This window comes from Physeter macrocephalus, chromosome 11 (genome assembly GCF_002837175.3).
Source record: "Physeter macrocephalus isolate SW-GA chromosome 11, ASM283717v5, whole genome shotgun sequence".
Classification (NCBI taxonomy): domain Eukaryota; kingdom Metazoa; phylum Chordata; class Mammalia; order Artiodactyla; family Physeteridae; genus Physeter; species Physeter macrocephalus.
The window spans coordinates 40819062-40833151 of NC_041224.1; the positions used below are offsets into that span (position 1 = coordinate 40819062).

Below are 14090 nucleotides of genomic sequence, written 5' to 3' on the forward strand. Positions count from 1 at the left end.
GGACCGTGAGCCATGGCCGCTGGGCCTGCACGTCCGGAGCCTGTGCTCCGCAACGGGAGAGGCCCGCGTACTGCAAAAAAAAAAAAAAAAAAAAAGAATAAAGGGGGCTGGAATATGAGTCCCATCAGTTCAAGGAAAGCCCTGCAATGTATTCTGGGAAACTGAAAGTTGGTTTTTCCGACCTGTAGGAGGTGACTTGATGGAGGCAGTGATGGGAATACTTTGAGGTGTTAGATGGTGTGGAGATGAGAGAGTGGAACAGAGGCTGGGAATCTGGTGGGCAGTGTAATATCAAAGAGAGAACCCTTGGAATAAGGTTAAAAGGCATGGATTCTGCTCCTACCTTGCAGCTTATTTCAGCTATTTGGGTTTAATTTTCCCCACCTGAAAAATGAGGCATTGCTACTAGACTATATTAAGTCCTGCCAGCACTAAAATGATAGTTTGGAATTCTGCTTATTGCAATTAACGTGAGCTTGAGAGGGTAAATGCTAAAATCAGCAATGGTATCAACGGAATGCAGAGGAAGTAAAGGTGTGGAAAATTTTCAGAAAGTTGAAATGTCAGGGTTTAATAAATAATTCTATATAAGGAGACCTAAGGCAGAGAAGAACCAAACCAATTTTGAGTTAATCCTGGGATACAAGAAAGAAGTAACGGGATTTGGTTTAGGAGAAACGTGTTGAGTACAGTTTAAGTAATATTGAGTAAAAACTGAAAACGGATCATTATGTGTAGGTCTGGACCAGGGCACTTACACAACCCAGAGAGTGAGTAAGTGCCTCCTGAAATTTTGCACCCTAGACATTCCACTCACCTCAGACTAGCCCCAGCTCTCATCTCAGGGAGGAAATATCGAAAGGCTGAAAAAAGGGAGGAGCAGAAAAGAAGGGACTGTAAAATTTGCAATGGCCCTTACCTTTGACCAGTCTCCCACAGTTAGATGCGGAGGACAGTCTGTTCTGGCACAGGACTTATGAGAAGATGCCTTGGGTCCTTGACACAATTCATCTGAGAGACTCAGAAAGCTGCCATCCGTTAACAGCTGCTGACAGGTGATCCTGCGATTCTGAGTTCCCCCACCACAGGTCCTGGAACACTGAGAAGGCAGAAGGAGGTGAGTCAACGGGCTTGGCCCTCTTCAACTTAGTGCAATGCAGGGCTCTTACAATCATCAGCCTGGCGGCCGTGGAGTCACCAGTCTGCCATACCTGCTGCCATTCTTCAATATGCCAGCTAGGAGGGCAGTCAAACTGATTGCATGCTTGTAAGGCATGGGGCTTCTCATCTTGGCATTCCTCAGGAGGGGAGGGGGATTCCCCAGGGTGCAGGCAGTACACTTCTCGGGTCTGGATTCCAACACCACAGGTAGCTGAGCAGGGTCCCCAAGAGCCCGTGTGCCACCTGTACCAAAAAACAAGTGGGCAACATTAACTGTCCAATGGACTCTGTGCAACAACCAGAGCATGGACAAGTCCCTCTCTGGACTTCCAGACTCCACCCGCCACATCCAGATCCTGGAGTCACAGCATCAACATATGCAATTAAAGTACAGAAATACAATGTTTCAAGGCAAGAAGTGTCAGGAAAGGGTTTAAAGATTTTACCTGTTTGGGAACGTCCAGAGTAAATTTCTCTCCATCCTAACCTACCACCCTACAGCAATAATAAAATCTTAGTTTTGTTTTGAATAGAGCCCCAAGGCAAGGATGATTTATATAGGTGCCAAAAGAATTCTAAATGCTTAAAAGCACACATCAGGAAATTTTCAGGGCACCTGGATTCATTATTTGGAATATCCCTAAGAAAATTCTTTTATGTTAGGATTACAACATATATATATATATATATATATATATATATATATATGTATATAAAATGTGATTCCTTTCCAATAAGATCTTGGAAAAATCAGGTTTTCTCATGAAACATCTGTAAAAATTAAAACCCAGGGCAGCTGCTCATGATACATATTTCCAAGTTGCCTTCAAAAAAGATTCTCTCAATTCACACTCTCACCAAAAGCAAGTGAGACGGCCTGGTTTCTTACAGCCACACCAACACTGGACAATATCATTTTTAAAAGCCTCTGCCTGTCTGATGGGTGAAAAATTGTATACAATGATTATTTTAATTTGTGGATACTTAATTCTTAGTAATCATGAATTTTTAACTAGTTACTGTAAAGATATGTCATGAGGAAAGAATTTTTAAATGCTTAAAATGTACATTAATAAAAAAATGCTTGCTCCAGGGTAGTTTGTAACAGCAAAAAATTAATTAATTAATTAATTAAATTTTACAAAGTGGAAGGAGGCCATCTAAACATTTAATAATAAAGGGCAAAATAAATAATTATCTATTCATAAAGCACCATGCTAGCAGCCATTAAAAGTAAAGTAGATATATAGTTACTGACATGGAAACACATTCATGTATTTTTATTAGAAAATAGGTCATAAAATAGCCATGTTATTTTATGCACTATAAACGCATGCAGAAAAAGAATATGGATAATTACACATTGAAATGTTAACAGTGATGATCTCTAAGTGATAGGATTTTTATTTTCTTTATTCTTGCTAGTATCTTTCTCCTGATTTTTCTTATAATAAACATTCATTATCAGAAAAAATAAGTTAGCTCTTTGAAAAATATTAGTGTTTATCTAAAGGTGATTTTTCAGTTTTTCTGATTTCTAACTTTCTATAATAAACATGTTTTACTTATGTGACTAAGAGAAAAAATGAAGAACAGTATTAAAGACAAATAGGGCAAAAAGTAAAATCTTAATTTATGAAGGCAAGAGTTCACAATGATGATATAACAAATAAGGAGACTGAATAACAAGCACAAATATGTATGAAATATGAGATGTTAGATATAAGAAAAATGGAAGGATATGTAATAAAAAAATTTTAAGCTGTGAAATACTTCTCTAAGCTCCTGGCTAATCAAAAAGATGAATTTTATTAAGAACACAGAGACCTGAATAATACATTTGAAAATTTTGATGAAATACATGTTATTAGGCAACTACAGAAAGTTCTATTCAAGAAAGGGACTAGAGCTTGCTAATTGTGTGACTGAGTGCCTACAAGTTTCTAAGAAACAAGTGAATTCCAATGTTATTTAAAATGTTCCAAAGTAAAGAAGAGGATTAAATATTTTAATGCATAGTATGAAGCTCGGTAAAACCTGAGCACAAAATCTGACAAATGTATATAAAGAAAACATTTTTTACCTATGGTTATATATTCTGAATTCTAAATAAAAGAAAAATATAAATCCTAAGTAAAATGGAAGCAAGTCAATCAAAGGATTAAAATAATACACAGTACATGCTATGGACTGAATGTTTGTATCCTTCCCCAAATTCATATGTTGAATCCTTAACCTCCAATGTGATAATGTTTGGAAATTAGGCCTTGAGGCAGAAATTTGGGTTAGAAGAGGCCATAAGGGTGGGGCCTTCCTGATGGGACTAGTGCCCTTGTAAGAAGATAAACCAGAGAGCTTGCTCTCTCTCTCTCTCTTTCTGACATAAAAGGACACAGTGAGAAGGCAGCTGTCAGCAAACTGGGAAGAGAGTGCTCATCAAACACTGTACCCTGCTGGCACCTTGATCTTAAAAGTTCTAGCCTCCAGAACTGTGAGAAAATAAACTTTTGTTGTTTAAGCCACCTAGTCTATCACATTTGACCACAGTGGAACTATATTAGATAATCCCCCAAATATTTAGAAATTATGCAATAATCTTTTAAATTACTCATGGGTCAAAGAAGAAATCACAATGAAAATTAGACAGTATTTTTAAATGCATGTTAAAAAATATGAAATGTCAAAATCTGTGGGATGCAGCTAAAGCCATGATTAGAAGAAAATCAATGTCTTAAATGCATATATTAAAATGAAAGAAAGGCTGAAAACAATAATCTATTTCAAGAAGTTAAAAAAAACAGTATATTAGACCAAAAAAAGTAAAGGAGAGGAAACAAAAAAAGAGATAAGAACAGAAATGAGTAAACTGGAAAACAAAAGTTGGCTGTTCAAAAGACAAATAAAATTGATAAATTTATGGTGAACTATGAAGAACAAAAAAGGAGACAGCATAAACATAAGGAATTTAAGGGGAATCTCAAAGGCATTAAAAATAATAAAAGTATAATAGGTGTAAAATGAAAAACATTATGTCAATAAATAAATTTAAATTTAAATAAATTTAAAAATTGGATTTTTTTAACTTTAGAAATTAAAAAATTCAATTAACATGCAAAAAGACAAATGAATATATAAACTAGCATTTATATTCCTTTAGCACTTACCCTTAAATTATAGCATATATCACTATAAATGTTGACAACAAAGTCTAGAGTTTCTTGGTATCTCTATTCCTTTTCTTGATCAAGATGAAAGGGCTTCTTGAACTACTCTCATCTGTTACTGTTGTCTAGAATTCTGTTTCTCCTGACTTTTTCATACTTATTTTAATCATTCCTGTTTTGTTTTGTTTTTCCATGGGTTTGGTTGAGTTCATTATATTTTTTATTCTGCTTTTTCCTCTGCTATCTTTTATCCTTAGAGTTACCCTTGGAAATTTAAAGGGCCTATTTAACATCTCTAGAGTTAATCAAAAATATTTCCATCTTCACAAATAGTACAAGGGGCTTAAAGCACTGTAACTCCACAATCAACCTATGACGCAGTTTTACAAGGCTTTGTTGTCCAATATCTATTTCAAATCCATATTTAGATATTATTATTGACTTGCACAGTCAGTGATTCTTTTTTAGATAGCTGTCTTTACAATGTACTTTGGTCAGTATTCATTCTTATATCTCAGACCGTCCCTCTAGGGATCAGTTTTCTGCTTAATAAACACATTCTTTTAAAATTATCTTTAGTGAAAGTTTGCTGATAGTAAAGTCTCCTGGTTTTGCTCACCTAGAATTTCTAACATAATAGTAGTTAACATTTATCGATCACTTACCATGGGCCAAGCTCTTTTTAGAGTACTTTACATGTATTAACACATTTAATCCTCACATCATCTGTAAGGCCACGGTTTGCTGACCCCATTACAATCTGAAAATACCTTTGGTTCATCTTTGAAATATTGTTCACTAAGTATGTGATTCCAGGCTGACAGTTATTTCCTCTGAGCCATCTGAAGATAATATTCCATTATTACTAATGAGAAGAATACTGTCAGTTTTTGCTGTTCCTCTTATACATCTCTTCTCTCTGATTGCTTTTGAGATATTTTCTTTGTCTTTGGAGTTCCAAGGCTTCCCAACCATGTGTCTAGGTGTGTATTTCTTTTTTATTTTTCCTGCTTGGGATTTGTTGTAACTCCAGATTCTCAGGATTCATATTTTTCATTAACTCCAAAATATTCTCAGCCATTATCTCTTTGAATATTACCTGCTATCTTTTTGTAGCTTCATTTAGATATATACCTTCTCAATATTTCCTCTGTATTTCTTATCTCTAGTGCATATTTTACATATCTCGTTTGCCCTCTGTGCTTTTTTTTCCAGGTAATTTCTTCAGATCTCTCTTCTACTTCACCTGTTTGCCCCATTCCATAACTTTTAAATGTCAGTGATTTTATATTTAACCTCTAGATATTCTACTAGGTTGAACCATATGAAATTGCCAATATTTGACCATTTTTGACCAATGAAATTTAAGTTTTATATGGTTCAACCTAATATTTGGTTCTTTAAAAAAACTGTCCAAGTATTTTTGATAGGTTGTTCCTAGCTTAGGTTTTCATTTCCAGTTTTATACCTTTAAGTATTTTAAACAAACTTATTTTATATTCTGTAGCTGATAATTCTAATTATCTGATGCTCTGTGTATCTGATTCCCCACTGATTCTCCCATGTTGTTTATTCCTGAGTTTTTTAATTTTTGATTATGAGGTCATTCCCATTAGGTCTTTGTGGGAATTTTAAGTTCTAGGTGGAAGTTACATCATTCCTCTACACAGAATTTGCCTTACGTCTGTCAAAACCAATGTGAATTAATTTTTCAGATCACATAGTCAGATGGATATAAGCCCCTCTCCTGCATAAAGGGCTGTTGGTAGCTGTCCCCAAGGAGGTACTAACTTTTATACTGGGTTACCACTCTAGATTCATGCCTCAGCTTCGTTTTGGCTACTGAGGATTTCCCCTACTTTCTTACAAGCTTAGTTCTACATTTCAAGTTATTTTTACATATTTTACCTGGTATTTTAGGAGCTTTAACAAAAGGGCATTCAGGATATCTAGTCCATCACAAGGCTAAAAATGGACATCCACATTCATATACTTGAAAGTTTAGCAAGTTTAGCTCTAGGACGATCATGACTTTCCCTGAGTTCTCTGAAGATGTTATTCCTTTGTTTTCTGGAAACTCCACTTGTTCATAAGTTCTTGGGGTTAATATGTCTTTCATGTCTTATAGCTTTTAAGAATTTCTTGTCATCCTTGATTTTCTGCAGTCTCACTATGCCCTATCAAAGTGGGGATTTGTTTTCACTTCTTTCTCTTGATACTAGAAGTATTTTTTCCTGAGTTTTAGTAAACAGTTTAATATCTTGCTTCTCTGCCATTATTTCCCTATTTCTGCACTTTCTTCTCTTTTCCCCAAATCATCAACCTTCTGTGGTTTGATTCATTTGACATCCTCAGCACTATCTTCAAGTCACCAACTCTTTCAATTGTCTATAGCTTATTCTTTTATCTCATTGACTTTTTTTCATTTCTAGGTCTTCTAATGCTTTCTTTATAATACACATCTGTTCTTACCACATTCCTGCCTATTTCTATTTCAAAATTTCTAGTTCTTTACATGGATATTATTTATTAGTTATTTCTCCAAAGATCCCAATAATACTTAAAGTATTTTTCAGATTGTTCTTATATTTTAATTTCTTCTGGAATGAATTCATCTTTCAACTATTGAATCTGTGTACTATCTCCATAAGTATTAGATTTTTTTACATGCTTTGGAACTTCATTTTGCAGCCTCAACTGGAAGAGGGAATTCTTTCCCTCCACCTCCTTCAATCCTTTTCCCTGTCTCTTAACCCTTCCTGTCTCAGTTTTGTTTGCCTCCGTCTAGCCCTCCAGGGTCTCCAGTCTAGAACGGGGTCTTATATGGACAACGTGGCACAGAAGCACTATAAGGACACTGACGATCCAACCACTGAGCCAACGGGTAATCTGGGGTGGTATCTGGTCCCAGCCCTCTATCTGTGTCTGTCCTTCCTCTCCACAAGTGAGCAGCCTCAGGTAAACAATGGCTTCAGGTTGGGATTAGCAGCAGCTTTTTTTCTTTTTTTTCACAAAGAAGCAAAAAACATGGGTCCTTTCCCACGAATTAAAAGGAAGATGTGGGCTTCCCTGGTGGCGCAGTGGTTGAGAGTCCGCCTGCCGATGCAGGGGACGTGGGTTCGTGCCCCGGTCCGGGAAGATCCCACATGCCGCGGAGCGGCTGGGCCCCTGAGCTATGGCCACTGAGCCTGCGCGTCCAGAGCCTGTGCTCCGCAACGGGAGAGGCCACAACAGTGAGAGGCCCGCGTACCGCAAAAAAAAAAAAAAAAGGAAGATGTTAAGTTCCTGCTATCCATAGGATTGGATATAATTGTAAGTATATAAGTTAACCTATTAATTAGCCTATTAATATCTAAATTTCCAGGAGCTTTAGAGGTGAGGGAAATCACCAATAGTAGATATATACGTCATACTTTGACGACAATCAGACTACATGGCTAAATAATTAGAAGGCTGTTGTCGCACTATTAAAACAACTCAGCTTAACTATGTAATTTATTTGAAGTGACTTCAGGATGATCAGTCTTTCAAGAAAGTATGTAACTAGAAGAATCAATTAGTGCCATAAGGAACCAGAAGTGGAACCATTTTTATTCAAGAAATGGATAACAATTTCTTATTAACAGACAATGAACTAAACACAGAATTTTTTTTTAATTCAAGAACTGGGTAACAAGTCGGTACAGAAACACATTACTCTTGCTTCCTGTTTCCCTACTTCCCTGTCTAGCTGTGTTGAATCCTGTCATAGAAGAAGGCTCTTCTCGGACTAGTGGGACCATTAAGTAACCCCGCATGTTTCTATAAACCGCTGGCTCTCTCTTGGAAAAAGCAAACTCCATAAATAGCAGACACTCAGCAGTTATAGGATAGACCAAGGGGAGTAACCGCATAAAAGCAAATAAACATATAACACCCCACCTTGGAGAGTTCAGGCTAATACATCAAATACATTTGCCTTTGGGTAAATAAAGATCTACTGACTGTCCAATCCAATCTCACTGGTAAGTTTCACCCTGCAGTAAGTAATATTTCACTGCTATTGCCCTTGGAGTCAGTAAATATTTGTATGGAAATATTGTGCAACACCCTGTTCCTGTTATTCCTACCCCACTGGTTTCTAGAACCTAAAACATTTCTGTAAAATTATTTTGGCATCAACCCTTTGTCTCTGCTGGTTTTTTTCCAATATGACTCTCAACCTTCAAAAAGTTTATTAAATTTGCAACTTCAAAATAGTATTTCTCTTCACATAAAAGCAGACCCTTAATTTTGCAAAGTGGCCAAGATATATTGTGTGTTGCCTTAATCCTAGCTTGAAAGCTCTGTGAGCAAGATGCTGCTGAAGAAGATAATGTGCAGGATCTCTCGCTGAGGCCGAGGGAAGGAAGGGATCCTGCACGTGGGCTGGTGCGTGAATAAACCAGCATGCTTCCATCAGCAGCTTTAAGGAACAGTTTCTAGACTTGCTGTCAAATCTTGCCCTGATAGGTAAGCCAAGGAAGGACAGTACTGCAAAACAAACTCAACCCTGCCGTGGCCTCCTGGGCAGGTCAAGCAAAGGCTGTTATTCTTAGAACTAAAACAAACCCTGAGCATTTCAAACAACTCATGAGTAGATATGAGGATAATTGCAAAAACACTAGGCAGAGTCCTAGAGATGTGAGTGAAAAATGCAACCTGAAAGCATGACTCAACAATGAAAGACTAGAGCTGAAAGGGACCTTGCTGATCATAAAGTCTGACACCTTTCGTCAACATTAAGATTAAGAAACTAGGCACAGAGAGCTAAGGGACATGTCTGAAATGCCTTGATGGAGGTAGAACTAGGGCTCTATCCCATTCCCCTGACCCATTCCCACTTCTCTCTGGACTATTAAGACTTACCCCTATCAAGTGTCTAAGATCAGGGTCCCATTTCACATTGTTGGACTTCATTATACCAGTGAGAAGTGAGCCACTGCTTACTTTTATGGGAGAGTGTTAGCTTATTTCCTGGAGGAGGGCTCCAGGCAGAGGGCACGGTATGTGCAAAGGCCAAGAAGGCATGAATGAGCATGAACATGGGTCATAGTGAATAATTTAGTGTGGCTGCTGGGCAAGTTCCTCAGCGTGAGCGCGCGCGTGTGTGTGTGTGTGTGTGTGTGTGTAGCGTGTGATGAGGTGAGAGTGGTCATGACAGGAAATATGGTTCAAGAACCTAAAACCAGGGTAACAAAGGCTTCATTTGCTGTTATGGGTTGAACTCTTTTCTTCAAAAAGATGTTGAAATCCTAACTGCTAGTGCCTAGAAATGTGACTTTATTTGGAAATAGGGTCTTTACAGATGATCAAGTTAGGATGAGGTCATTAGATATTGGGCCCTGATCCAATATGAGTAGTGACCTTATAAAAGGGAAATTTCGATGCAGAGACATACAGAGACATATGAAAACACATGAGGAATGCCATCCACAAGCTAAGGAACGCTCAAGCTACCAGACGTTAGGAGAGAGGCACAGAACAGGTTTTCCCTCACAGCCCTCTGAAGGAACCAACCCTGCCAAAACACCTTGTTTATGGATTTCTAGTCTCCAGATTGGTGAGACAATAAACTTCTATTGTTTAAGCCGCTCAGTTTGTGGTACTTTGTTATGGCAGCCCAAGGAAACAAATACCTATGCCAAAGTAAAGAATGTGGATTTTCCACAGGTAAAGGGAAGTCATTGAAGGGTTTTTTGTGGAAGTTCACACGGTCATTCTGCAATTTAGAAGGATCTTTCATAGTCACGTGTGCATATGGATCAGGGAAACACTAGAAGCAGGAGTTATTTAGGAACTAAGAAACCGTTCAGTCAAAACGTCTGAATCAAGGCAGTTAGGAATGGATAGGACCTGGGAATTATCATACTAAGACAAATATCATATGATATCACTTATATGTGGAATCTAAAATATGGTACAAATCAACATATCTATGAAACAAAAACAGACTCACAGACATAGAGAACAGACTTGTGGTTGCCAAGAGGGAGGGGTTTGGGGAGGGAAGTATTGGGAGCTTGGGATTAGCAGATGCAAACTATTATATATAGGATGGATAAACAAGGTCCTACTGTATAGCAAAGGGGACTTTATTCAATATCCTGTGATCATAATGAAAAAATATGAAAAAGAATATATATATATATGTATAACTGAGTCACTTTGCTATACAGAAGAAATTAACACAACATTGTAAATTAACTATACGTCAATAAAATTTAAAAACAAAACAAAAACACCTCTGCAAAACCCTGGAGCACAGAGGGACACGATTTGGGAAGCGGTATTTTTGAAGGATGCTCTGAGCATTTCTGGAACAGACAGCAGAGATGCAATGATATTCATGGCTACAAATCTAAAAGCAGAGTCAACATCTTGATAATGAATATTTGCGGCACTATATAAACAGTAAAAAGGAAATGACAAGCTAAGGAAAAACTGTTGCGGATTCACATGGAAGCAGGCTTTAAATGGGGGATACTCAAGTGGAATTGTGGCAGGTTGGGTACCTCGTTTAAGGACATTTATTAAAAATTTGTAATTGATCTCACCATCTCTATCATTGTTCTCCCCATTTCAGGGTTTGAGCAGTCTTTTAAAAATGTGACTTTATCATTTCATTCTTTAAAGCCTCCAATGGCTCCCCACTGATTCTCTGGATCACGTCTAAATGCCTACCATGGCCCTGCCGTGTCTGATCTCATCTCAGGATACACTGACTTCCTTTCTGTCCAGTTTCCTGACCACACCAACTTCTTCCTTTCCTCGGGGTCTTTGCACATGCTGTTCCTTCTGCACTCCTTCCTCTACACTTCCCCTGGCCAACTTCTACTCCTCTTTCACATCTCAACTCACATAGAACTTCCTCAGAAAGGCCTCCTCTGACCACCTGCACCCAACCCTCAACCCCCACCAATCTATATTAGGTCCTCACGTTACTCTTGTTCCTGAGACCTTTTCTGTTTCTTTATAGCATTTATTATAATTTAAGTAATATACTTATTTATGTTTCTGTTTGCTTAACTCTTCCTTCTACCCCATTCCAAGACTCAAGTTTAAGGAACCAGTTTACAAAATCACATAGAGCATGATTCCAATTTTGTGGGAAAATATGTTGAGATATTAAACTATGTTTTTCACCTCCTGTATTTCCCCTTGTCTCTTACCCCAGTTCAGATGGGTAATCTCCATCTTACAGGGCCTCAGAGGAGAGATGGGGCAGGGGAGGAAAACAGAAACTCTGGCTTTGCCAAAAATATCTGAATCATTGGTTCCAATATTAGAATAAGAAAAAACTGAGAAACCTAAGATAAGTAATCTAGATTACTAAGGTTTTTAATACGTAACAGCAGTGCTATTTCCCTAAAGATGAAAGGGAGCAGGCTTCAAGATGGTGGAAGAGTAAGACATGGAGATCACCTTCCTCCCCACAAATACATCAGAAATACATCTACATGTGGAACAACTCCTACAGAACACCTAATGAACGCTGGCAGAAGACCTCAGACCTCCCAAAAGGCAAGAAACTCCCCACGTACCTGGGTAGGGCAAAAGAAAAAAGAAAAAACAGAGACAAAAAATAGGGACAGGACCTGCACCAGTGGGAGGGAGCTGTGAAGGAGGAAAGGTTTCCACACACTGGGAAGCCCCTTCGCGGGCGGACACTGTGGGTGGTGGAGGGGGAAAACTTTGGAGCCACGGAGGAGAGCGCAGCAACAGGGGTGCCGAGGGCAAAGCGGAGAGATTCCCGCACAGAGGATCGGTGCCGACCAGCACTCACCAGCCCAAAAGGCTTGTCTGCTCAGCAGCCGGGGCGGGTGGGGCTGGGAGCTGAGGCTCGGGCTTCGGAGGTCAGATCCCAGGGAGAGGACTGGGGTTGGCTGCGTGAACACAGCCTGAAGGGGGCTAGTGTGCCACGGTTGGCCAGGAGGGAGTCTGGGGAAAGGTCTGGAGCTGCCGAAGAGGCAAGAGACTTTTTCTTGCCTCTTTGTTTCCTGGTGCGCAAGGAGAGAGGATTAAAAGCGCCGCTTAAAGGAGCTCCAGAGACGGGACACCAGAGGTGGGCATGAGACGCTAAGGCTGCTGCTGCTGCCACCAAGAAGCCTGTGAGCAAGGACAGGGCACTCTCCACACCTCCCCTCCCGGGAGCCTGTGCAGCCTGCCATTGCCAGGGTCCTGTGATCCAGGGACAACTTCCCCAGGAGAACACACGGCGCACCTCAGGCTAGTACAACGTCACACGGGCCTCTGCCGCCGCAGGCTTGCCCCGCACTCCGTACCCCTCCCTCCCCCCGGCCTGAGTGAGCCAGAGCCCCCTAATCAGCTGCTCCTTTAACCCCATCCTCTCTGAGTGAACAACAGACGCCCTCAGGTGACCTACACGCAGAGGCAGGGCCAAATCCAAAGCCGAACCCTAGGAGCTGTGGGAACAAAGAAGAGAAAGAGAAATCGCTCCCAGCAGCCTCAGGAGCAGCGGATTAAGTCTCCACAATCAACTTGATGTACCCTGCATCTCTGGAATACCTGAATAGACAACGAATCATCCCAAATTGAGGAGGTGGACTTTGGGAGCAACGATATATATATTTTTTTCCCTTTTTCTCTTTTTGTGAGTGTGTATGTGTATGCTTCTGTGTGTGATTTTGTCTGGATAGCTTTGCTTTTACCATTTGTCCCAGGGTTCTGTCTGTCTGGTTTTTTGTTTGTTTGTTTGTTTTTTGTTCTTTCTTTTAGTATAGTTTTTAGCACTTGTTATCATTGGTGGATTTGTTTATTGGTACGGTTGCTCTCTTCTTTCTTTTCTTTTTTTAATTACTTTTTAAATTTTTAAAAAATAATTATTTTTTATTTTAATGACTTTATTTTATTTTATTTCATTTTATTTTATTTTTATCTTTTCCTCCCTCCCTCCCTCCCTCTCTTTCTTTCTTTCTTTCTTTCTCCCTTTTATTCTGAGCCATGTGGATGACAGGCTCTTGGTGCTCCAGCCAGGCGTCAGAACTGTGCCTCTGAGGTGGGAGACCCAAGTTCAGGACATTGGTCCACCAGAGACCTCCCAGCTCCACGTAATATCAAACAATGAAAATCACCCAGGGATCTCCATCTCAACGCCAAGACCCAGCTCCGCTCAACGACCAGCAAGCTACAGTGCTGGACACCCTATGTGAAACAACTGGTAAGACAGGAACACAAGCCCACCCATTAGCGGAGAGGTTGCCTAAAATCATAATAAAGTCACAGACACCCCAAAACACACCACCAAACGTGGACCTGCCCACCAGAAAGACAAGATCCAACCTCATCCACCAGAACACAGGCATTATTCCCCTCCACCAGGAAGCCTACACAACCCACGGAACCAACCTTAGCCACTTGGGGCAGACACCAAAAACAACGGGGACTACGAACCTGCAGCCTGTGAAAAGGAGACCCCAAACACAGTAAGTTAAGCAAAATGAGAAGACAGAAACATACAGCAGACGAAGGAGCAAGGTAAAAACCCATCAGACCTAAAAAATGAAAAGGAAATAGACAGTCTACCTGAAAAGGAATTCAGAATAATGATAGTAAAGATGATCCAAAATCTTGGGAATAGAATGGAGAAAATACAAGAAATGTTTAACAAGGACCTAGAAGAACTAAAGAGCAAACAATCAATGATGAACAACACAATAAATGAAATTTAAAATTCTCTAGAAGGAATCAATAGCAGAATAACTGAGGCAGAAGAACAGATAAGTG

At 39.5% G+C, this 14090-nt stretch overlaps 1 protein-coding gene across 1 annotated transcript in view; it reads right to left on the bottom strand.

Annotated features, from left to right (window-relative positions):
• The window catches only part of ADAMTSL3 (ADAMTS like 3), a 347006-nt gene that overhangs the window by 65380 nt on the left and 267536 nt on the right, over positions 1-14090 (bottom strand). The window contains 2 exon segments of the mRNA XM_007113354.4: positions 920-1099; positions 1212-1404. Of these exon segments, the coding sequence (XP_007113416.3) occupies positions 920-1099; positions 1212-1404 (373 nt within the window).